The sequence below is a fragment of the Corvus hawaiiensis genome, chromosome 4 (assembly GCF_020740725.1).
Source record: "Corvus hawaiiensis isolate bCorHaw1 chromosome 4, bCorHaw1.pri.cur, whole genome shotgun sequence".
Lineage (NCBI taxonomy): Eukaryota > Metazoa > Chordata > Aves > Passeriformes > Corvidae > Corvus > Corvus hawaiiensis.
This window is the reverse complement of record NC_063216.1, coordinates 19,178,504-19,203,853: the sequence shown is the minus strand read 5'-3', so window position 1 is coordinate 19,203,853 and position 25,350 is coordinate 19,178,504. Positions and strand designations below refer to the sequence as shown.

Sequence of the window (25,350 nt, the reverse complement as noted above, 5' to 3'; positions counted from 1 at the left end):
TCACAATAACTATTTTTTATTACATTACAATAAATAGGAGCAGTACAGTTTGACAAAAAAATGACAAATTCCAGATCACCTCACAGCACATACTCCTAAAAACATTAAAAATTTTAAAACAAACAGTGGTCTTTTTTTTTTTTTCCCCGTTTTTTAACTTAATGTCTGGCATGACCAACATTCCTAGGTCACACAACCAAATCATGGAAAAACTGGATCACACTGCATATGTTCCACATCAAATAAAGCACAATGTACAAAATGTGCATGTTTCAGTTTACACTATACAAAAATAGTTAAAATACATTCCAGGTAAACATATTACATTAAGAAGTCATTCTAGTAAGAAGTTGGCACTCAAGAGGAAAAAGCAGAAGTATTTTCAACATGAAAACACAAGACAGTGGAATAAAGAAATGTTAGGAAAGATTTACCATCTATGTAGCTTTATGTAAACTTGAGACACAATGATTTGTTTTACAGTTTGATGGTCTTCGAAGGTAATAATTGTATTGCTTCAGTCTAGACAAGAGCAGAAGATTGTGTGTGTCAGTATTTACCCATTATCCTGTTACTGTAACAAAGCCCACACAGCAAAAAATTAGCAAAAACTTTTCAGGGCAATGAAGCTGGTCAGAATAATTCCTTCTGGAGCAAACCAACGATCCAGGTTTTTAGCAGAGTTACATAAAGCTACTGCAAGAAGGTGTTACTCCCTGACACATGGCAGTCTGACGTGGTGACATGGGCAGTGACTCCGAAGCTCGCTCAGGAGCTGCTCTCAGGACACACAGCACCCAGGGATGTTCTGTGGAAGCATCTCAAACAGGGCAGGGCAGTGATGATGGAGCAACTTGTGCAAGCTGCAATCCAACATGCTTCACCAATCTCAAAAAACAGGAAGACAAAACTGCACAACAGTGGCAAGGATGGGGTTGGGTTGGGGTTTTTTTCAAGTAAATAAGGGCTAATCTAAATGGATTTTGTACTAAATTAGACTGGCAGCTACAGCTCACTTCCGCTGAAAAGACCCAACACTGGTTCATATATAGCTTTATAGTAGAGCTATATAAATCCACTTTGATGAATGAGACATTTCAGCTACAAATTCTCCTGAACAGCTTTTAGTTAAATTAACATCAGCATTTTAGACCAGCCCTAATTTGACATGCAGTGTGACTCAGTTACCAAAATTAAAGTAACCTTAAAATTACTTCCATTTGCTCAAGGCTTACAGCCCACTTTTGCTACGTTCTTCATGTATAATCAAGAGTGTATAAAATGTGCAAATATCTGTCTCCAACACCTTTTAACCTTGGAAGCTCTGAAATATTTTGTGACATTAAGAATCTGTTCTTACTCCTTATTGGTCCTGACAGTATAAATTCAGTTCTCCTGTTACTGTTTTTCAGAGTATTTCATAACTACATTTCATGTTGAAGCTGAGAGGAGTGGAGGGGACTGGATTTTGGTGAAGGATGGGAATGGGGAGGCACAGGCAGGGAAAGGCCTGATTTCTCCCAGACACAATGAAATTAAAGAACATGGAGCAATCCAGACACTCCGTGTTCCCTGCCAGCTTTGCAGCTCTCCACCTACAACAGTCACTCTGATATTTTTTTTGTAGAAGCAAAGTAATACGTTTTACAGAAATGGTCCAAGTTACACAGTGCAATTTTTACATACCTGTGTAAAATTTCCATGGAATACCTCAGGTTAGGGCAATGCTGCTATTCCCTGTTCCAAGTTTTCCCAGTGTCCTGAACTATCCTACTTCAATGTCTTGTGCTCTATTTTTTGGGGACACCAGAGTCACACCTTCCAGTGTCACTCTGCAGCTGAGTCAGCTCCTGTGAAGAAGTGCACCTTCAGGGACCAAAGTTCTCCTGAAACAAACAACTCCACATTTACAGGGAAACACCAGGAACTTTTGGAAACACTGCAACTACTGGCTCATACTTTAGTGGATATCTAGGCTACTGCAGTACCAAAAAGGAAAAGCTCCTGCAAAAATCCTGCATTAATTCCAATCAGAAAAAAAAAAAAGGTAGGGGGGAGTGGGAAGGGAAGAACAAAAATCACAAGAGAACTTAATCACAGAGAAAGACAACATTAAACTCTTGGTGTAGCTTCATGACAGTCTAGACACTGGAATGCCACTCACCAACCATTGAATCAGTACTTCACAGACATCACACAAACAACACTGACTCTGGAAACCATGTTCTATGCTGACAGATTGTGCAAATTCCACACCATTTCCATGGCATAGTGGATTTCCAAATTATTTGCATGAAGCAGCTAAATTCAACTTGTTCATTCACTCATTTGATGTTGCTAGAATTTAAAATTTCTCCCCTATTTTGAAAAATGGGCATCTGGAAATATTTTATGCCACTCTTTGGGGTAAAAAAAGAAAAAGGATGGTTTTACCCCACTATGTATTGTAGGATTGATTCTGATTTAATTCTTACGGTAAATTCTGGGTCCATGTATGAATTAACCTAAGAATTTGAATCAACTTCTCTGTTAAGGCATTCTAGTATTTCCTAGGGACACTCAGGGTGAAATCCTGACCCTGCACAAATCTACTCAAAGCTTTGACACAGAGGGATTTCACCTTGCTCTTCAGACACAAAAAGTCAGTGAAGCTCTTAAAGCAATGCATTAACAATAGCAAATCAACCTAATTAGAACTTTTACTTTTTCCATTGCCAGGTGTGCATTGTTGTACTTTAAATTTTTTTCTTTTTTTTTTTTTTTAATTTTTTATAGAAAAAATAGAGTATTTAAGGAGCAACCATGACAAATTGCAGTGAATTTTTTTTTTGAAAGTTTTCTCTTTACATTCATTAAAGTTGATCTGAAATGCTACAAGACTAGATGCCTAGAAGCAAAATCTACAGGAAGACTATAAAGGCTTCTGGTCTCTCTCTATTGCAATCAGTCTAAAATTAAGGAAAGGCTGAAATGAAAGTTTCTTTTGCTAACTAGTCCTTTTTCCCAACCAAATTTATAAACCCAAAAATTTAGAGGGGATGTTAAAATGTGTAGAGAATCATTTGTTTGCTTTGCACACAGAACAGAAGTTCACAATCAGTAAGAAAAATAGGAAGTTAGCAACTGTGCATGCACCAAAGAGTCCTAAGACAGTTCTCAGGTTTTTTGTGTGGGGTTTTTTTTGTTTGTTTTGGTTTTTTGTTCCTTTTTTTTTTTTTTTTTAAATTTTCACAGGCATTGCTAGTTCAAGAACCAACAGTCGAAGAATACTGGCACTTTAAGAGGAATGAAGTTTCCACTGTCATTTAAAACAAGCATTCAGGTAAAGCTAACAGGATCATGAAGCAGAAAGTAAAGTAATGCTAAAACAAATGCTAATAATTTAGTGTAATGTACAAAATTACTTCAGTACTTCTTAAGAATAAGGATAAATTGTATTTACATAATTATACACTTTGTCTTTGTCTTCTTTTTCTTCTTTTTACCATCTTTGCTCATCTTCTCTTTGTGTTTTCTGATTTCTCGAACTAATGTGTAGAAGGCATCATCAACACCCTGAAAAGATACAGAAAGATACAAATTAGGATCAGGTTCAGACTCAGAGGCTTGCTGAGGTACTGCCTGTGTCCTTCCCTGGCCACGTGAGGGGGGCTCCATCAGCACATTTTGCTGCCTACCTGCCATCCTTTGAACAATGAATACTGGCTGCAGGATTAATCCTGTTCCTCTCTGGAATTCTGAGCAGCACTGACACAACCACCTGAGGGAACTGCTTTGGTGCCAGCAGGAGCTGACACCCACTGCCCTATTCCTCAGCTGTTCCTAAACTGGGCTTAGGGCATCCTGCAGGTTACACACAGGTGCCTCACAGGTGAAATGCCATTGCTGATGTGGGAAGGAAGGTAAGAAAGTGTGTGCTGCCCTCTTCTCTGTCTCCAAGAGCACACCTTGCCCCACCTCAAGCTAGTAAAGTATCACATACAGAGTGTGTATTTAGGCAATAATACCTCACAATTAGGTTGTAAGTATATATTATCATAGAATCATAGAATGGCCTGGGGTGGAAGGAACCTTAGAGGTCCTCCAGTTCCAATCCCAATGCTTTCCACTGCTCCAGCTTGATCAGAGCCCCATCCAGCCTGGCCTTGGGCACTGGCAGGGATGGGGCAGCCACAGCTTCTCTGGGCAACCTGTGCCAGGGCTCACTACCCTCTCAAAGAAGTTGTGAGGCATTAATAACTATCTTTATTTATGCTTTAACTATCTATATGCAGCTCTGGAATGTGAATTCTAATATTTGTACCAATAATTCAATACCAAAGACATAATATGGCTAATCCACATATTCAGATCATTTCTCAGGCACACTGGTGTATTAATCGCACCACAGTTTTATAATCTTTACACATGCAAATCAATCAAATCAATCCCATGTCCCAATGATAAGTTATTTGATAAATCATTCTAGTCAACTTTGAAAGATAAGGACACTTGGAACACATTCTCTCTGGTGCTACATAGTCACTTAAAATCTCCATGGCTCCAAGACTTAAGCTACAGACACAAAAGCTGAAGTTTGTTCACACTGAGTAGCGTTTCATTATTTTCAGGGGTAATTACAGCTGACCAAAATTAACTCTGATCAAAAGAGACCAGCATATCCACAAGCCTGATATGGACCACTACCAAGTACAATGCTGTACAATGTACTTTGTTACAACTTACTTATGTGAAACAATTTATGGCCTTGCTCTCAGGTTGCTTCAAATCCCACTAAAGTGCCCATGTTGTCAGTATACCTTTACATTTAATAATTTGAGTACAGGCACTTATAAAATCATTAAGATGAAAATTTTCTTGATTCTTTGCTGCCTTACTCCTTATATCTTTTAGATAGATGAGAAATGTTACTGTATCAAAGCAGCCAAATGCATCACTAGAAATTCAGCCACACAAGTTTTCCTTCAAGTTGCCAAAAAAAAAATGAGACTCTGCATTTCCTCCTCTGTGCCTATTTCAGTAAAGAACTGAAAGTGAACTCTGAAAAAAACAAAAAGCCAAAAATAATCGAATTCATTACTGTTTCAGCCAAACTCCAAGTGGTGATGAAACTTAATATGCAAAGTCCAAACAACAGGGAGGTGTGAAATAGCGTCACTTAAAAAGCAGCACTCAGTACAGTTAAATGTACTTAAAACCTTCAAGTTCATAAAACATTTACACACAACTGATGTTCAAAGCCCTTGGCAGTGTATCTCCCAATATAAATAGCACATTTTTGCATATTCCAAGACCTTGCAAACAACTTGTTCTACATTTGGAGGCATTATTGACCAATATAAAATTGATGCAGCATGCCTAGTGGGAGAATAGCCTTATTTCTGCAAAAAGGTCATGTCACTCATTAGTTTATGGAAAATTAAAAGTACTTGGTATTACTTTAGAGAGAACTAGTGTATTTTGCTAACAGCTTCAGCATTAATGCACAAAGCGAATATTTAGCAATGTTCAAGTAGGGAAATGGTATAGAAGTAGCAACATTTCATGATTCCACTGCAGGTTTCAGTATTAAGAAGGAGGAGGACAGCACTAAGAATCTATCAGAACAGACAAAACAACAGTTTCATTCCTAAAACACAAGAACCATATAAGAACAACCCCTGCCCAATGTTCTTCTACAATACTGTTCACACTGCCTTATAGAACCACCTTTCAGAACTGGCTTTCAGTTGGTGCCTTCAAATGAGACACACTTAAAAGCTGCAATTTAAGTCTTCAAACGAGCAACCCTCCCTCATTAAACTTGTTTTAAAATAAATGCAGAGAAAATAACTTGAACAAAGTAATACCCAGATACTATAATGAAACTTTAAACACATGATGTCCCAATCAAGGCTGACATTTTTAGTCTACCTAGTAAGAGGATGATCTTTTAAATGCAGCACATTGCAACATAGAATCATAGAATGGTTTGGGTAGGAAGGGATGTTAAAGATCATCTCCTTCCAATCCCCTGCTGTGGGCAGGGACACTTCTTGCTAGACCAGGTTACAGAACTGACTTGGCTTTCATCCTTGCATTGACACCTCTGTAGACCAAGCCTCACTAATTATTGATTATGTTTGGTCCTGCCACAATTTGTCTTCAATTCAGGTCATTAATAGAACATGACATACAAAACTGTGCTTAGACCATTTGTGAGTTACAAGTGGAGAACACAAGGTAAAGGGGAGGTCTTTCACTTTTCAGCCTGCCCATTAAATTTTAAATGTGAGTAGTGGATACTCTGCCTCCAGAAGGTCCCTGAAGGCATCAATACTGTGAGATCAAAGGCTGCCAACCTTTCCAGTCAGCTTTCAGTAGGAAGGGACTGCAGGCAGCTGACCTTCCTCCCTCTGACAATGCACTTATTGTGTGCAAGCCTTTGGGGGAAGTTAAAATGCACTGAACGAGAGCTTTAAATCCAGGCTCAGATTAGAAACTCACAATTCCCTGTGCAGGCTCAGAACTAAACCCCAGAGCCTCACTAAAGGTGCACTGGCAGGCCTTGCTCCTGGGCCTTGTTCTTCCAAAGGGCGGAGGGAACAGAAACAGCAGAACTGATCCCACAGAAACAGCCTGCTCCTGGCTACAAGTTTGCTTTTGGAGCCCCACGTGGTCCCACGGCTTTACAGAAGTCTGGAGATGTCCCTGCATGACCACAAAAGCATGCATGAGACTGGGCAACAAACCTGGCTGGCAATAACAAACACCAAATTCATAAGGAATTTGGAATTCCTTAAAATCCCAGCCCGAAAAATAACCATTAAACAGGTTCTAAATTGTAGGAGTTCTTTTTAATATTTTTTTAATGTAGAATGCATATATACATACACACATGTATCAGTCAGGAGGAACAGAAGTTATCTTTACACCTCTGTAGGACTATGGAGGGAAACTGTCAAACTGCACTTTGACTCAAGAATTTAGGCATTTTTAAATTCAAATACAGAACTTTTCTAATTCAAACTTTTCCCTATTAACCCAGCTCAACCTGAATTACATTACCTAGATGTCTGCTTGTGGTGTGCTTTTTAGTTAAAAAATCTGGTGCTTTCACAAAAAGAGTTCTTCTGAGGATTTCACGTGGAGTTTTGGAAATTTCTCCCTGCTAGCTGGAAATTACAAATGGAGCAAAAGATGTTCTGTTCCTTCTGCTTTACTGTGTAACAGCCAAAGGAATTAAACTCTCGGAAAGCATCAGCAGTTCATGGCAGTCTGGGTAGTTGAAGTTTTCAGTTTCCTTGTGCAAGATTAATATAACTTAAGAAGGCATCCACTGGCAACAAGAAGATAAACAATATTCCAAGAGGGAGAAAAATACTCTGAACCATCCAACTTGATTATTCACAGAATACTATCATTGCAATCTGTGTTACAATGAATATTTTTGAAGTCTAAAATCCCAGCTGTAAGGCTCCCACCATCAGGTGCTGCTCTCCTTAGCCACCTACTACACATCAGACTGAAATAATACATTTTTTTACTGACTGGAAAGTAATACAAGCCAGGCTGGTTTAAATGTCAGACGTCTCATTCCACTCAAATCACTACTGAACTACAGCTGTGCCATACTAATTTTGGAATATGCTTCCTCCAGCTTAACTCCCTAAATACAAAGTTGCTGAAATGCCTATCAATACCATGTAGAATTCACTAGGGGATAAAGACAAATGATTCCTTCCCTAAGTGGACTCCTGAAGTTCTAGAGCCTTTGATCCAAGACTACGTTGCAAATAGGGTGCAGGGAAAAAAAGAAAACAACAAACATCCAAAACTCAATAATATCCACTGCTGACAACAGATTTCCCTCACGGGAAGAAAAAAAAAACAAGGTGCAAAACTCCCAAAAAATACTTTTCTTGGACATCACCAGAAAGAAAGCAGGAAGCTGGTAGAAAGCAAGCATGTGTTCACTGAGACATAAAAAAGAACCTTACAATCTGCAAAAAAAAAATCCTTCCACTGAAAACCACAATTCCCACCATCCTATTCTCATTCTCCCGACAGGAAGGGAAAGCAGACAGAACTTAGGATCTTTCAAGTCCCAGTATAAAAAGAATAAATTCTACTTTGTGGTATGGTTACATCAGTAACACACCAAGTAACTGCAAAGTTGGTTTCCAGAAGGCTACAGGGCTTAAGCAATTTAATTCCTATTGCTCTCATCAAAAGTCATCTTGCCCAGCTTCTCTTTGTTGTTTTTGATAGCAAGGGGAATGATAAAAGAAGGTGTTTTGATGGCATCAATTTTAGTGATACTTGGATGCAAGACTGGGGAGCTTCGTGACTGAAGTTTCCAGTTTCCTGCAGGAAACCTGTGATGCAAAGAGCATCACAAAGTGACTGAATCATATAATTAAGGTTGGAAAAGACTTCCAAGAGCATCAAGTCCAACCTCTGACTGATCACCACCGTGTCAACTAAGTCACGGCATTAAGTGCCACATCCAGTCATTTCCTGAACATCTCCAGGGATGGGAACTCCACCAGTTTCTTTAGAAAAAAATCCAAACTAAATAATTACCTCTGAGCAGTCATTCATCACTTAAAAGCTGAGACTAATAAGCCTGAGCAGATCTAGTAAAAACTGCTATGAATCAAAATTTCTCCCCCAGAAAGAAAAATAAAACTCCCTCACTGAAAGGAACATTCCCAAAATGTGACAATCTCTGGAGGATACCACCCAAATTCTACTATTTCTCTGCCACATACTCTAAAGTACAAACGCACACCTTGAAAAATGAACAGTTTTTCTTTTACACAATGGATATTTCAGGTCATCCTCCAGTTGGACAAGTATGTAATGAGTAACAACCCACTGTCTGCACTGGTGCAGTAAGAGGTGAAGAATTAATGGGATAGGAATAACTGCAAGGAGCTGCTCCAATGGTTTGTTCAAAAAGCCCTGGAAGTAATTTAGACAAGCACTTCTTCCGTATCAGTTTCTTCTGTCCTCACCTCCTTCCTTTTTTCTTACAGTGAAATATATAGATAAAAAAATCATTTTATGAGAATTTGAGTATTGGGCTTTTCTGGTGCTTTCTTGTTGGTTTTGGTTTAGTCCCCTCTCTCCTCCAGTGTTCCTTCACTGTTGCTTAACCCCCACCTCTTGTAAAGGCTCTCAAAAAAAGGTGAAACCTTACTTTGTCCAAATCTGGATCACTCGTAGCATTACGGTTGACAAAAAAAAACCCTAATGGCTTTCTAGAAATGGTAAGGGTAAAGTTTTTAAGCTGGGGAAGAACAAAAAACCAGCATGGCATAAGGAAGGACCTGAGAATTAAAAAATCCTGTACACCAGCCAAACACTGTTTTGCTGGATTAGGAACCTCCTATTTTTGCATCTGAGGAGGACTACAAATGTCATAAACTTCTCCCCTCAGTTCATCAGCCTGAAGATTCAGCCAATATTCACTTCAACAGCATCTGCAATATATTCCTAATAAAACTCCTTCCTCCTAACTTCTTCCCACTCAGAACGGTGCCTCCATTTCCCAACTGGAGAATTCAATATGCAGTAATGACTTCTTGTTGATCCATTTATCAAAACCCCAAGAAACAAAGCAAATCCATATTCAGGACACTGAAATGTGATTAGTTTTATATCTGCAATTATGTCATTGATTAGACACAAAAAGTCTGATTGGCAAGACACCCTCAATCAGTTTTATTTGGCAAGTGATTTGCAACACTTACCCTGTTACATTACAAACTTACCCTGTCACATTACAAGGCATTTTTTAATTTTCACGCACCCTGGAGTCTTTTCTTCTTTGCTGATTTTTTTCACTCTGTACTGTCGGATCTCTCGCACCAATGTATAAAAAGCATCCTCCACTCTCTGCATTGTAAAACACAACTCCTTAAAAATCACCTTGTTAATGATTGAGACAAACTGGGACACCCATGGAAGGGGAAAAAACCACAACAAAACCACTGAAATTATGAGCTTTACTTGAGAGAAGTATATGGAGCTTCATTTATGTATTTAAAATGCTGAGCTTGCTCATCTGCTGCTTGATAAATACTTCTTAATTCAAGCTTAATTCAACATTTATTGATTACCAATTATTGTGAATATCTACGCTTCAAGCCCTGCTTTTCTTCTTTGCATGGTAACACTGGGCCAAAAAAAGAGTAAGACTTCTTTTCTTCCATTGCTGAAAACGATACTGCTTGTGTTACTTAATCTATTCCCACATTTCTGTGGGCATGGATGTATTCAGGAGGCACAAAACCTTATTAGATTGTGAACTGGGGGGTGCTTATAAACACACATAGTTAAACCACCCACTTGCAGTTTTGAGCCAAAGTGAGAACATGTTACTGTCTGGGCAAAGAAAAGCAAGCTCCTTTATGTTCTGTTCTTTAGATAAGAAGGGGAACTTTGCAAAAATCCGTGGATCAAGCTAACAAAGTATTTAAAAGTCCCTCCAGGTGATTTTGTAAGTGGTCATAAAGAAATAAAATTTTCAAAAGTACTAAATTTGGGGCAGTGTTGTTTTTAAAGCTACTTACTTTAAAAAGCAAGCACTATGCTATTAAATTTAGTCAAAGTGATAGGTGAGCCATGTCAGCAAATGTTCATTATTATCATCTTTAAGAGCTTGGTTACATCAACAAGACACACCTGATCTGTTCCTCTGGGCCACACTCAGCAACCTCGAGGGTCCCATAATAATAATTAAATGCAAACTGTATGTGAAGTTCTGCTGCTCCAATTTTAATCTGCTGCAGAAACGCTCCTCAGGTGTTCCAGGGATGACACAGAGCTACATGTTTTACTTCTCTGGTCTCACACCTTTTTTTTCTGCAGATCTGCATTTAGGCCACTTGGATATGACACCACAAGCATTAAAAAAAATAAATATATGGAGACTGAAGACATCTTTAACGAAATACAATATAAAGAGACACAGCACCAGCTCTAAGTTATAATATTTCAAAATTAGTGTATCTCTGCATAAATTTAAGAATTTAAATCAATCTATGAGGATGTTCTTACTAGAACAAGATGAAAAATGTTCTACTGCAGCTTTTTAAGGGGAGAGCAAATCTCTCCTCTGCCTTACTATCAATCTCAGTACTTGTCTCCTCAATCACATCAACAGGGTTGTGAATTTAATACCAACTCATCATTTGAAAATAAAACCAGAACTGACTGATGATTGTGGTAAGCAGCACAACCACTTAACCGCCAAAACTTATTACTACCAGTGGACAGTCTGGGCTTTTATTTGGCAGATTTTCCATAAATTTTCTCTCCAATTCATCTTCATATTATGCACTGAATAACAAAAACCAGCCACCATTTACTGCCACAGTTACTGAGCCATTTTGAATTACCTGTGCCACAGCTTATCACATTAAACACTCATTTTTAACACACTGCTGCTTATCTGAGGGTTCTTCTGAACTACAGCCTCTTCAATTTGAAGATTAAATTAATTAGATTTATTTCTTGGATTGTATTTCCCTGTATATACATAATGTGCCCTCCTAGGATGTAGGAAAGTACGGCCAAGTCTTACATTCCAGGTCTGACAGGTTGCAAAATGTAAAGAAAGCCACTAAAAACAGGCAAAATCCAAGTAAAGCTCATACTTCCATGTTTTTCTGGAAGGAATGGAAGTTTCTTTCTTAAGTGGAAACAGCAAACATTGATCAGCTGCTATGTGCCAAAGTACAGGCTGTACAAGAATCAACATTTTTGCACATCTACTGTTTTGCAGTAGAAAGATGTAATTTGATTATGGAGCTTTCACGTGAAAAATAGGTAACAATTCTTGAGTCAACATTTATTGCCAACTTTCCCATCACCAGCAGGAGCTGTAATTTGTTTTAGCAATGCAGAGAGATGGAGAGAAACAGAACGAGAAAAGAAATTGCTGTTACTGCCACCACCAAGAATAGTCTTATGAACCCTGCTGAAAGAGATTATTCTGAAAGAAAATCTGTACAGACACATATTTGCTTATATCATTAGCACAAAGTGACATTTTGAAGAGCCAGATGCCAATCCTATAAACTTAAGTCTTTTTAATACCAATTTAAGACTCTCTAGTATTTTTTCCTTCAATAAGCAATGACCATATATGTAACATGGGATTAACCAGTTCTTTTAGCTGTCAGAGCTGGAAGCAAAAATACCTTTGGCAGTTATTACAAACTTCAAAATCTAAACAGCCCAAGGAACTCAGGACATTGAGGCAATGTTTTTGAGGTGCCTTTGCCTCCTGAATGACAGCCAAACACTCCATTTAAAATATGACTATGTGCAAAGAAAGGCTGTTTCAAACACGAAGTATCCCAAACAGGAATTTTCACAAGTTCCACTTCTGGAGCATTAAAGGAACCTTATGAACGTTAGCCTTGACAACTCAAAATTGTTCTGTGTCCATCCTTAAACACTTTATCACAGCCAATCTCCTAAAAGCAACCAAAACTTTCTTTTCTTGGAGTTTTGTCCTTGGGGGAGGACTAAGCTGTTCCAGAAAACTTCTACCTTACAACAGACAAGTGACATGAAAAAACCCCCAGTGTAAAGTCTGACCAACTAATTGAAAACAAGGCTTTAACATGAAACCTGTATGCAAGAACTGGATTAAAAATGGCTTGGAGTGATACAGTATCATTAAACAGATATGACAAACCCCTAAAAAAGCAAACTAAGTTATCAGTTAGCCATGAATTTTAACTGAGATCTAGCAATGAATTTCTGTAAATACTGCCCCAGTTACTTCACCAGACCAGGCACAGGTTCTCAACTTACTTTCATCACAAGGTTGGGGCCTAACCCACTGCACATCAGACAGCTGAAATAACCAAAATGCTTTTTTAACAGCATCCTGGTGATTTAGGTCAACTTCTTCATTCCACACTTTAAAAGTGTGTTTAAGCATATATTCTCAATAATGAGACCTCAAACTTTGGGAAATCCTTTACTGTGCTTGCAATAATGCCCCTTTATCTGCTTTTCCTGTGAATCCAATACCAGAAGGAAAGCTGCAATGTTCCAAGGGAAACAAAGCCATACAGTCATACCACACTGGGGTGGTTTGGCCTTACCCTGTGTAACTTCCAGGCAAAGGGAAGCCCAGTAAAGAATGGGGGATGCAGCCTTGGTGGGGATAAATCAAGTTTGTCCCTCATCTCTCATTGATATTATTGATAATATTGGGAGCTACATGCTCATAGACAGGGAAGAACTTGAATATAAAGCTTATGTCAAACAGAGAAAAGCAAAAGCAGCAATCAAAATAAACCCAAGCCATTCATTCCCTTCTCCACAGGGATTGTGAAAGGATGAGTAACTGCATGGCCTTACGAAACCACCAGCACTGCCACTTGTTTACATTCAGAAACAGGATTATCACTGTTTTTCATAAATTACATGATATTAATTTCAGTCAGTGGTCTAATTAAAAATAGTAGTAATCTGTAGCCTTATACCGAAGTTGTAGGGTCCACTAAGGCAAGGTTTCACTGAAGAATTCAATGATTTGTATGAAAATTCACAGAAGGATTTGGCTTAAAACACAATCTTCCTGCAGCAAGTTAAAGTTTGCATCTTTATTCTCAGTCAAAACCCAAACACACTAACCTTTAGAACAACCTATTTCTGTACTCCATTTCAATATTCTTCTCTTTTCTGTCCTTGCCTTTGAATTTTTGGAAATCTTAAAAACTTAGTTGAACTAAGACATCATCCTGCATGAGCATGCAATGCCATCGTCTTAAAAAAGTGTCTTGGAAATCAAAAAAGTCTACTCTGACAACTACTTCCCATTTCCACCTTCCCTGTTTCCTTCTACAGAAACATTCCTGATTCCCTCTGAGCTCCAGCAGAACTGGGCACAGGAAAGGGCAGAGGCAAGAAAATGGTGCTTTTCAGCAGGGCGTTAGTGATGATGTTTCCATGTGGTGGAAGGTGAGGACAGGAATGGAAAAGAAGGTTCTTCTAAACATTCATGGCAGACTTCCCACAGACTCCAGAAGACCACTAGCTGCATCTGTTCATACTTGGAAGTTCTCCATGAGGACAGAGAGGACCGGAGTTTTATTCCTATATTGACTTTTAGACAAAGAGTGAATAAAACTATAGCCCATGGGCCATATGCAGCTCACAAAATGGTTTGAATCCCCTAACTTAAAATTACTTTTAAAGAAAGTGTGTGTGTATATATATATTTATATATATGACAGTGTGGCTGAAAAATCATTCTATGCACATACACGCTCATGTAAGTACAATCACATACACTAATATTTAGAACTGGAATTTAACTATAGCAAGAGGAACTTTCTCCAATGCCCCTTTTTGCCTCTCAAAAATACTTTATTTATACGGCATCATAGGAAGGAAATTCATAGCACAACATGCTCTGAACAGCACTGGGAAAGAATCAGCAGCCATCCCTAGTGGTGCCAACTTTTAGAATCCAGGTTTAGAAACAGATTCTAAACAGTCTATTGGGCATCTTTATTTTAAAATATCCCTTTTAATTGAAATAGCTATGCAAAAGGAGTATTTCCCCAACAAAGCCTGATGCTCTGTAAGACAGACTGAACAAAGTAAAATCTAGATGTTAGTACAACACTTCTATTATTTCAAACCGTAAATGTAATTTCAGTTATTTTTTCACTCTCCCATCTTCATGACAGCCACTAATACAGCACCTTCCAAACAAAGCTGCTGCCACTATTCAGTCCACTTATATGCCCCCTTCTTCAGGGCACTCGTGTGGCCTAATTTATTCTCAGTCATTCAAGTTTGGTAATTCTGCTTTGGTTTTTTTAATCCTACCTAACAGAGACTTTCTTTGTTGCCAGAAGTTAGCATTGCTGTGTGAAGTTTTACTAATTAGCCCACATTTCAACTTGTCAAAAATTTGGGTGGGTGGAGCAAATTTGCACTAACAAAATATTCATTTCTCAGATCCAAAAATGCCTTACAAAGCTATGAGGAAATTCTGCCAAGTGATGTAGCTGGATCTCTTTCAAAATTCTGAGCAGTTACTCAAACTGCAGCATTCTGCCCTTATTTACCCCCTGAACTCCTGATTCACGACCTGCACGTAACACTTCTGATTATGCAGAGTAGAAGCCACTCAGGCCTGATCCAATTTGTAATGACAGTAAAATCTTTGCTCTTTAAAGAGAAACCACCAACCAGCATTTTTTAAAAGATTGCTTTCTTCCAGAAGTACTGAACCAGTTCCACCTCTATCTGTAGAGTTGCTGTTCTCCTGAAAGCTCAGATGTGCCACTCTGTCACCTGAGTCCTCACACACCCCCAGAGAAGCACTGAAAGACCAGTGGGCTACAATAAACCAACAGTGAGCTCTAAAGTCTTAAGGAAAGTATCATTTTACACAAACAACTAATTCAGGAATTTCAGAAAGAGCCTTACGGCCAATTGCTTAGGCGTATCAAGCATGCCCCCCTAATTAGAGAATCAATGCCTCAAGGAAAAATTGCTTTGTTATTAATGAAAACACCTGAACCAGAAGAAACTAATTAGCTGCTTGTCTGTTTAATCCTCTTGCTGAGGGAAAAAAAAGCGTTCCACCTCTAAGCAGAAGTGCTTTTATTCTACTAAAACCTCTCACAAGGTTGAGAATGCTGCAACCACCTGACAGAGGAGAGCAACAGTAGGCCAGGTCTCACTGAGTCTGCCCAGTTGAAGCCAATCAATCACTCATCAATAAACAATTACCAATTACGAGCAAGTTGACAGAAAGAAGAGACACCCCAAAGATTTCCAATCTGCAGAAATGCATCCATTGAGATGACCAAGCAAATGTCAATGCCTGGAATAATTAACACTATGGTAATTCAGGCGAGAGCTCTGCCTTTGCATCTGGGAGGTTTTGAGCTTTACCTGTCTTGTCTTTGCTGATGTTTCAATGAAAGGAATTCCGTAACTTCTTGCTAAATCCTGAGCTTGTTTTGTGTCTACTGTTCTGGAAGGCAAATCACATTTGTTTCCTACTAGCACCATTGGGACATCTTCTGAGTCTTTAACTCTCTTTATTTGTTCCCTAAAAACAAAGAAAAAGAAAAGATTGCATTTAACAAGTATTAATAGTCTATATGGTAGACTTTAAAACAGCTGAAACATTCAATTGACAGAGTCCAACATCATTCCTTATGTTAATTTACTGCACATGCACTGTTGGAAGCCACTAAAAAATAAACTGACCAATCCTGTCACCATCAAATTTAGCATCTTACTAAACAAAAACAAACCAACCAACCAACAGCCTGGTACTTTGCAAACTACTACAGGTGTTAATGACATTACACTGGGGTTTTTAAATTTTTTTTTTTTACTTTTTAGCAGCTAATACCAGAATAAGCTTAACAAGCTCTGGTATGAATCTTACTACTTACCTCTCATATTCAACACTCATAATATTAAATTAATTTGCCAAAACACTGCCAAAAGCTCTTTGTCTGCTGTCTTGATTTTGGTTTGGTTTTGTGGGGGAGGCTGTGATTTTATTTTGTTCTTTAACTAAAGACAGCACTAAAAATTCTGCATTTAGACAGGGGGTTTGCAACTTTGAAGACAACTGGTCTGGCTCTCTACAGAGAGAAATTTGGTAAGAAAATCCTTCCAAGCACTAGTTAGAAAGCATCTTGGAAGATGTTACATGTACTTGTGAAGAATCTTGAATAAAAATCATTAATTTCATTACTTTTGCCTTCCCAAATAATCTAGCAGTGTGTTCCTTAATATAGACACTGTTTCCAGCTCTTTATGATTGTTCAGCTTCAAGCCTGGAAGGTCACCCACAGGTCTGCCAATGCACAGAAGGAATTCCAGCACTCAACTCCCAACACTCTTTGAAATAAACTGTGAAGGTCTTCTTATGCAAACCTGCAACACTCTTTAAAAAAAATTCCTCAGAAAAACCTCTGTGCTCCTCCTTCCCCTTACACCAACATCTTTCTTGCCTTTTTCCCTTCTTCCTCTAAAACCACAAGAAACCCATCTGTGATATTATTAATTATTAGAAATGCCTAACTGTGGATAGATTAACTTGTGTTTGGGACTAACCTTAGGCTGATGCTGATTAACTCAGTGATCTTTGGTGGGAATTGCATTGGCTTCTAATAGAATACCCAGGGAGAATTCAGGATAACAGTAAGGTACCAAGTTATAAATGATCTGCTATAGTCATCACCAGAAACTGCTTCTATTTCTAGATTAGTGTACTTGACAAAGAAAGCATGAGTTGGAATTCTTAAATAATTATTTTTAAAAAGATACTATGAAGAAAATAGTAAGAGGTTGCTTTCTAGTGTCATTTAGGAGCTCTGGTGTTGTGTGTCTGTCCTTCTCAGGCCTCAGGGCTCACACAGGTTACTCTTCTCACAACATTCCCCAGGCACTTCCCCCTCCAGTCCCTAACAAAACCAGCAATTGACATTACTGTCTGTATAATCTCAACAGTTTCAGTTTTTCCATCTTAGCAAACAATTTTGTCAATGGAATGGACAGAATTTATCTTTGCGTAAGTCTTGACTTGGAATACTAAGTCACATTAGTTTACACCTCATTTATGAGCGAGACATTTTCAGATTACCCAAAATTCCAGGTAACAGATGCACAAATAAGTTGCAGTATTGTTAATTTTCAGATTTTCCCTATTTCATGAGAGATCACTAAATTATCCCGAGGAAGAACAAGCCCCCTGCACACCTAACACAAGAGCTGGTTGATTATCTCTTCATATACACACCTATAATGGTGAATATCTTCAAAAGACTTTGTATTGTTTATGGCAAACACACACAGGAAGCCTTCCCCTGTTCTCATATATTGGTCCCTCATTGCACTGTATTCTTCTTGACCTGCTGTATCAAGAATATCCAAGAGACAGGTTTCTCCATCAATTACTACTTGCTTCCTGTAGGAATCCTAGGAAAAAATACACCTTGGTTAACCACAAACAGGTAAGGTTTTGAACATCAGTAAATATGGAGATAATCAAATTATTTACTAGCAATAAGAATGACTAAAAAGGTTTGACTGTGCTTAACCTTACTCAATCTACTAACTTTTTTTAAAATTACAATTTACCCTCATTCTATGCCACAAGAACACACAAAATAATAAGCCAGAAAGAACACACAAGTAAGACAACTCCAAAAATCTATGCCACTGAGAAGGAAGAGAAGAATAAAAAGCCTTCAGTATTTGGGACAGGAAATCTGTGTTGTATGCCTGAGCAGGTGTTTATAATGCTATCTGTTATGTTATCAAAGTTGAGCTGATACATTTGAAATTCAAGCTTTTTAGCCAGGACAGACCAACAGAGCCATATTAAAACCCTGATGGGTTGGTTCATGGAGATGTCAGAACAAATTATTTCAATGCTATCGAATCAAAGCTTTCAGGTCACTGACTCAAGTGGCTAAAATCTGTACAGAGTCCCACCAGCCAGACTGTATTACATCTCTATTTTGGTGCTAGGCCTCTATGAGTACACAGCTTTAGCAGTAAGAAGGTGAGCATTACATGCCCAGTAACTTTTGTGAACACCTCTGTGTTTGAAATAAAGCCATGGCAATGAGCTTGGGAAAGGTGTCATCAACCAGCACCATGAATTATTCCCAGTAAGCAGCTCTTGTAACAGATAACAGATATGAACACAAGCTCCTACTATCACCTTTCATCTTCCTTAGCTAGAGATTAACTCAACATTGCTGCTCTGTTCTATCTGACACTATACAGGAGTGAACCTAAGCTACTGGGAAGGGAATTAAAGAATTAAAATTGCAATTTTAGCCAGCTGCAAGGTGAATTCAGAACAACCTTCCTTCCCTTGCACCCATTTTAGGGCACAGTATACCTACTATTAGGCACTTCCTATCAATTTGTAATTTTACAAAAGGCTCTCTTCTTTCCTGCTGCTTATGCTAAGAAACAAGCAGGAGGTAATTGTATAGAATCAGTATCTTAAACTAAACCAACTCTGGAATCTCACATTTACTCTTAAATCCAGGCTCACAGTATCAGATAAAACAATACTGACTGTTTATCTTAAAGATAAAAGTTTGCATCCAATATGATTTTGGAACTATTTATTTCACAGAAGTGGAAATTCAGTGTTCAGGTAAGAAGTGGGTAAGTTACTTTAGAAACTTATAAGGCATGTTTAAATACTGATACAGCTGAGAAATACACAAGCTCCAATGTGTTTTAAAATAAAATTAATATTCTATCTTGCTGCTTAAAGTGGAAAAAAAATTACAAAAAACCCCCAAAACCTAAGGATGTATCTTCATTCCAACACTTCTACTCAAGAGCAGATCCTCCATGTCCAAGATACCTTTATCACAGTACTTAGCAGAAGTTCTATCATTATACCAGACATATTTACAAACATTTCATTTTCTCTTCTTGCAATTTGACTGCCGGTTCAAAAATATGAAAAGCAGTTCTTGAAAAGCCTGTACTACTCCTTTCCATCCTAAGGACTTCAAAGGGAAAGAAATTCCCCTCAACCGAGCTCTAAAAAGCTTTAAGTAATTTTCATCAAAGAAGATCATTTTTAAGAGAAAAGAACTGCCTACCATGTTAGCAGCAGCAGCAAAGATGCACCAGCAAAAAGCACAGCACAGATACAAGAATTACTATTCTGAGGTGCTAAGTTGCTTTGCCACTTCTGGGGAGAAAAACTTTGTGACTACCTAGTGAGGAGATTTGAGGCAGAAGGAAAAGAAAGATGTGGGAGAGAAAACTGAAGCTTATGATTTCCAGACAAGTGAAATAATAAATATTTTTATTTTCGGCCTTTTTTCCTCTCCCCCTTGCAAAACATCAAACCTGAAATCACATTTGTCACTAATAAGTAAAAACAAAATGCAAACTAGAAATAATGCAAACTAGAAGATTAATTCCTAATTCCTACCCAGCTTCAAATGTGAAATTCCAGTTTTTCCCCAGCATACAGGCTCAGCATATCTATGTAATTTTTAAAAATTTCACTGATCACTTAATATGCTTTTATTGGCCCTTCGCAAGCCAGAGAAAACAGCAAGAATTATGTTAGCAGAGGAATAATTCCATTTGCTCACAAGCACTGATAAGAAAATGTGATATGAAATCTCAGCTCTACACTACATATGGAATTTAGCTAAAAAAAAAAAAAACAAACAACCCAGTGCTTAATAAATCCCATCTAGGCAAGTAATTATTACTCCACAAAAGTCTATTATACCAGAGATTTAATGTTAAAACATCACAGCTCCTGAAACTAAGCTATTACTAAATATTGGTGCGTGTTTCACAAGGGCACCGGTCATTTAAGAACACAGACTTAAATATCAGTATTCCTAAATCAGCTGAGGGATTTGGCTAATCCAATTTCAAAACCTCTGACAAGCAGCTAGGAAAGCTGCTCCTTCTCCGGGACGTTTAAAAGACGACACATATTTAGGGCTGAAATGTCCTGAAAGTGTAAAAGAGCTAAAAAGGACAGAAATCCAAGTGATCACAAATAAGATTTACCCAGCCTCGGCCGGTAGAGGGCACTGCCCCAACTGCTCAGGCCAGATTTACAATGGTTACTGCACATTTAATTTAAAATAAAACACTTAAAATTACTTGGCTATAAATCCTTGCTCGGACATCTACTTCAAATAAAGTACTGGACTGTGAAACACACATAAAGCATAGAGATCTGAACAACTGCAGCCACCCAAACATTCATTTTCAGTCCTCTCCCAGCCCTGCCATCTGCTATGCTTGGATTTAAGTAATAAAACACTCAAGCAGGCCCTGAAACTTGACATTTTCCAACCAGGTTATTTGTTGAATCACCAGGTTTATTCCACCAAAAAACCAGCAGCAAAATTAACACCATAAAGGCACCTGTGATTAGGTAATTAGTGTGTTTTTTCCATATCACGTCTTCACAACATGAGAATTTTACAAGTGTGGAGTTTCATTCTGTTAATCACAGGAAATATTTAGAATTATTCAGTAACTGTGTAGTTATGAAATATACCATGGACAAGAAACACTAAACTATCTTCTTCTCTGTCTACCCCAACATATTTAGCTTGATTATCTTCAGGGAAAAGGAGTATGGCAATGAAAGAAACAGTAGTAAGAGACAAACAACAGTAGTGACACTACTGAATTATCCTAATTGTTTACCAGTCAAGGCAATTTTAGCCTTATCTCCTCATACTGTCTAAAACCCACTCCACAGCTATTGTTCTCTGATCAGCATCACAATTGCACCTACACAGGAAGCACCATCACACAACCCTTCTCAACCAAGTGGGATTCTGTCCAAGCATGAACCGGAGCATTTAATCCAATTTTTTTTTTTTTTTTTTTTGCCACCCCAAATCACGGCCTGCCCTTGTTTGAACTGAATTATTGCTTACCCACATATGAGCACACACAAGGCCAGTGACCAGGAGGATGAAGATACAGTTTCCATCCTCAAGGTCTCAGAATTTGCAAGATAAGGGGACCTAGTAGACAAGAACTTCTAAGAGTAGCAGAAATTATTGCTGCTGCATGTGACAGCTGTGAACCCTGGCAAAACCTATTAAGTTGCTTCACAACGAATTAATTTGGTGTCTTTCTTTTAGAAGAACACATGGATTCTGGACCACTGAATTTGTGGCTACCCCATCCCTGGAAGTGTCCAAGGCCAGGTTGGACAGGGCTTGGAGCACTCTGGTTTAGTGGAAGATGTCCCTGCTCATGGAACATGATGATCTTTAAGGTCCCCTCCAACCCAAACCAGTCTATGATTCCATGAATAAAAGACACAGTTCTGGGATTTTTAGGTTCATTCTATAAGGAACTGAATTTCCATTTTATTGTTTTACATTAAAAATGTATTTGTTGTCCTTCAAATCAGTCAGCTGGCTGAACAGTAAAATCCTTCGAGTGCTCCAGGAATACTGGCATTTAAGTTTCTGTGTTCCTAAACTGTTTACACAGTGACAACTTATAAGATGGACCTGCACAGCACTTTCTACAGCACCTAAACACACCTCCAACCTAAGAGAAGCCCAGGTAATTATGAACAAACATGAAAGACCAACAGCCTCCAAAGGTCCTTTTGCAGGAAAAACTAAAATCCCAAGTGGCTTGTTCCTCTTAGGAAGTTTTGTGTGATTTTAAAGAGTGTTGGGGGTTGCTGTTGTAAGACTTCCTATCTTAGTAACTGAAAGTGCTGCTCTGCTGGTGGAAGTCAAACACAGTTTTCTGCACAGGTTTAGTCTGCAAGACCTTCTGCAAGCAAGATGTTATTTGGCCATGCAAGAGACAGACAAGACGACACACAGGCACGTGAAACAACCTCAACACATCTCTGTTTGGGCTCAGGCCCTCACTAAATTTCTGTCACCTCAGGGCACTGGCTCCTTTTGCTTGTGTCTCCCTGAAAATCACTACCTACACACTTCCCAAGTCTCCATTTTAAGCCCAGATTTAAACCCCTGTGATTCCTTCAAGTGAGCCTGGAAGTGCCTCGCTGGATAAACATATAAATGAAGTCATGAGATGCAGAGCTTCAACGCTGGGAACATAAAAACCTGGGGTAAGTTATGGTGTCATTTCTCCTTTTATAGAGTCTGAGGTTATTAAATGCAACGATCCACAGGAGATTTCAGACAACACCGGTATTTTTCTTATATTTAGAAGGCAGAGCTTGCCTGCTCATTATAAACCTTTAAAACAGCACAACTTTTAAAGCTTAGATACAATTTCAAACTTTAAGGTACTGAGCCATGTATTTCAAAGAATCCATTCCAGAAGCTATCTCCTAACATTTTCTCTAGATAGGGAAGCATGCACTGGTGTGTTTAAACAGAGAAAAAATAAAACAAAACAGGCCCCAATTTTTGCTTCATTCACATTCACATTCTAGGTCACATTTCTCACTGTGTAAAACAGATCCCTGCAATAGGAGCTAAGAAAGACTGGCATTTCACAACCACTGATTTCCTTCTACTCAAAAGAAAAATGTCACATTTTTCAATAAAATGTCACAAACCTCAAATTTAAGAGGTTGCACAAAGCTATGAAGAGTTTCACCATGCATTTTCAAGTGAGTTTGCAAATACTTCGTCATGGAGATCCTAAACACACGCATCCAGACTGCCCAAGGATTGATGGCAATTAACACCACGCTTTTAATTGCTCAAAACTAGTAATTTTTTACTGCAGCTGTTGTTCCACAGCCAGATCAAGAAGCACAGCAATTTTGCCTCCAATGCAGGCCATTATCTCTGAGCTCTTTTTACTATAAAGCCTTGTCCTTGTGGTAAGTGTCCAAAAGCAAACAAGCACCATTATTAACTGATAATCTCCCCTCACAAAAAGTATGAGATGAAAGTGTTTACCTCTATTGTGGGGTCATATTCATCCACAAAGTGGTTCTGGATTAGCTGTATTGTCAAGGCGCTCTTGCCTACACCACCAGCTCCAACCACCACAAGTTTATACTCTGTCATTTTTTAGCAGACCTGATGACAAAGAAACCAACATTAAGCAGAGCTGGGCTCCCACTAACGAGGATGCTGCCGGTGCCTTCTCATTCAGCGTCAGGATCCTCTACTATTACCGGGAAGCAGCTCCCTCCCTGCAAGACAAGACAAAAAGGGATGAGGGAATGCTGTTCCTCAAATATTACACACACAGGGAATGCAGAGCGGGCACTCGGCCGACAGGCAGCGGTCACACAGAGATTAAAAAAACACGAATGAGTAAAAAAAAAAAAAAAATACACTAAATAAATTTAAAAGGCACTGAATTCCGGGAAAGGCCAAAAGAGTATTTCGTGCAGGGAATTAATCCGTGCAGGGATTTAGCTCCCCGCTGCTTCCTCCCGGCGCCTCCCGGAGCCCGCCCGGGTTTCCCGGGGCGTCCCAGCGCCCCTCGGGATGAAGCTCACAGCCGAGAACGCGCCTCCCGTGGCCGGACAGGAGACAGGGCGAGCACGGCTTCCCTCGGTGGCTTCCCCTACACAGTTTAGGGTGGGTTTTATTAATTTTTAGTTGCCGGGCGAGCCGTGCCTGCGGGACCCCCGCGGCTCCGGGGCATCGCCCGCCCCGCCCCGGCTCCCTCTGCCCCCGCCAGCGCCGCGCCCGCGCCACCCCAACTTTCCGGGTTTAAGGATCTGGGAGAAGGGGTGAGGGGAAAAAAAAAAAAAATCCATGAGGGCTCAGGGAGGGGTAGGGGATGTCTCGGGCGAGAGCCGGGTCCCGCAGGGCGTTGGCCACCTGTCCCCTCCCGCCGGGAAGGACCGGGAATGCGGCTCCGGGGGATGCCGGCGGGCGCAGCGGGGGTACGGGATAGGAGAGGGAAAGGGGGACAGGAGGGGGAACGGCGACGGGGGAGGAAGGGGGCGCCGGCTGCGCTTCCCACCTCGAAGGGAAAGCGGGGAACGAAGGAAGGAAGAGGGTCGCCCCGGCTCGGGAGGGTGGGGATAGGCGGTACCTGGCTGGCGGTGCCGCGGGAGCTCCCGGCACCCGCCGTGCCCGCGCCGCGTCGCGTCCCTTCCTTTCCTCTCCTTTCCCTTCCCGCTCCGCGTCCCTTCCCTTCCCGTCCCGGTGCGAAATGGCGGGGGACGGGCAGGGCTGGGCGGGCGCTGCCCAGGGAGCCGAGCACCGATGCACGGATGGACGGCCGCGATCGATGCGCTCGGCGCTCCACTGCCCCTTGCGGCAGCGCCGGCGCCTCCCTCCCGCTGCCAAGAGGGGTACCGCGGGTTCGAGACCGCATCCGGCCACTCCCGTGTCCAGTCCTGGCATCCTCAGGATAAGGGGGACATGGAGCTCCTGGAGCGGGTCCAGCGGAGGCTGCGGAGATGATTTAGGGACTGGAAAGGCTGAGGGAGCTGGGGCTGTTCAGCCTGGAGAGGAGCCCCAGCTGAGAGGGGCCCTCAGCCCTGTGTGTCCCTGTGTGCAGGGAGGGCTCCGAGCAGGGCCCAGGCTCTGCTCTGGGGGGCCCAGCCATGGCACCAGAGGAACGGGCAGGGACTGATCCCAGGAAGTTCCCCCTGGACAGGAGGAAAAACGTCTTCCACAGATTGCCCGGAGAGGGTGTGAAGTCTCCCTCACTGGGGATATTCCAGAACAGTCTGGACACAATCCTGTGCCCTGTGCTCTGGGATGGCCCTGCTGGAGCAGGGAGGTGGCACCAGCTGCCCCACTGAGGTCCCGTCCAGCCTGACCCATCCTGGGATTCCACGGGGCCAGAGGATGTGGGTTTGGGACCGGGGAGAGGCTCGGAGGAGACATTTGGGAAGAGTCCGTCCTGGAAGTG

The 25,350-nt window shown here is 40.3% G+C and overlaps 1 protein-coding gene across 3 annotated transcripts; it reads right to left on the bottom strand.

The window, feature by feature from the left end:
* Positions 1-24,617, bottom strand: KRAS (KRAS proto-oncogene, GTPase). 3 transcript variants are annotated; one of them, XM_048301171.1, is made up of 5 exons: positions 24,523-24,610; positions 23,427-23,665; positions 17,792-17,970; positions 15,925-16,084; positions 1-3,555 (listed from the first exon to the last, which is right to left on the bottom strand). In XM_048301171.1, exons 2-5 carry the CDS (start codon positions 23,535-23,537, stop codon positions 3,439-3,441), a joined length of 567 nt encoding a protein of 188 aa, XP_048157128.1. In that variant the 5' UTR covers positions 23,538-23,665; positions 24,523-24,610; the 3' UTR covers positions 1-3,438. The 3 variants fall into 3 exon arrangements, with proteins under 3 accessions (XP_048157128.1, XP_048157125.1, XP_048157126.1); XM_048301168.1 differs by having other exon boundaries at positions 3,516-9,882; positions 24,523-24,617; XM_048301169.1 differs by having other exon boundaries at positions 3,516-9,882; positions 23,427-23,549; positions 24,523-24,609.
* Positions 24,618-25,350: the final 733 nt, after the last annotated feature.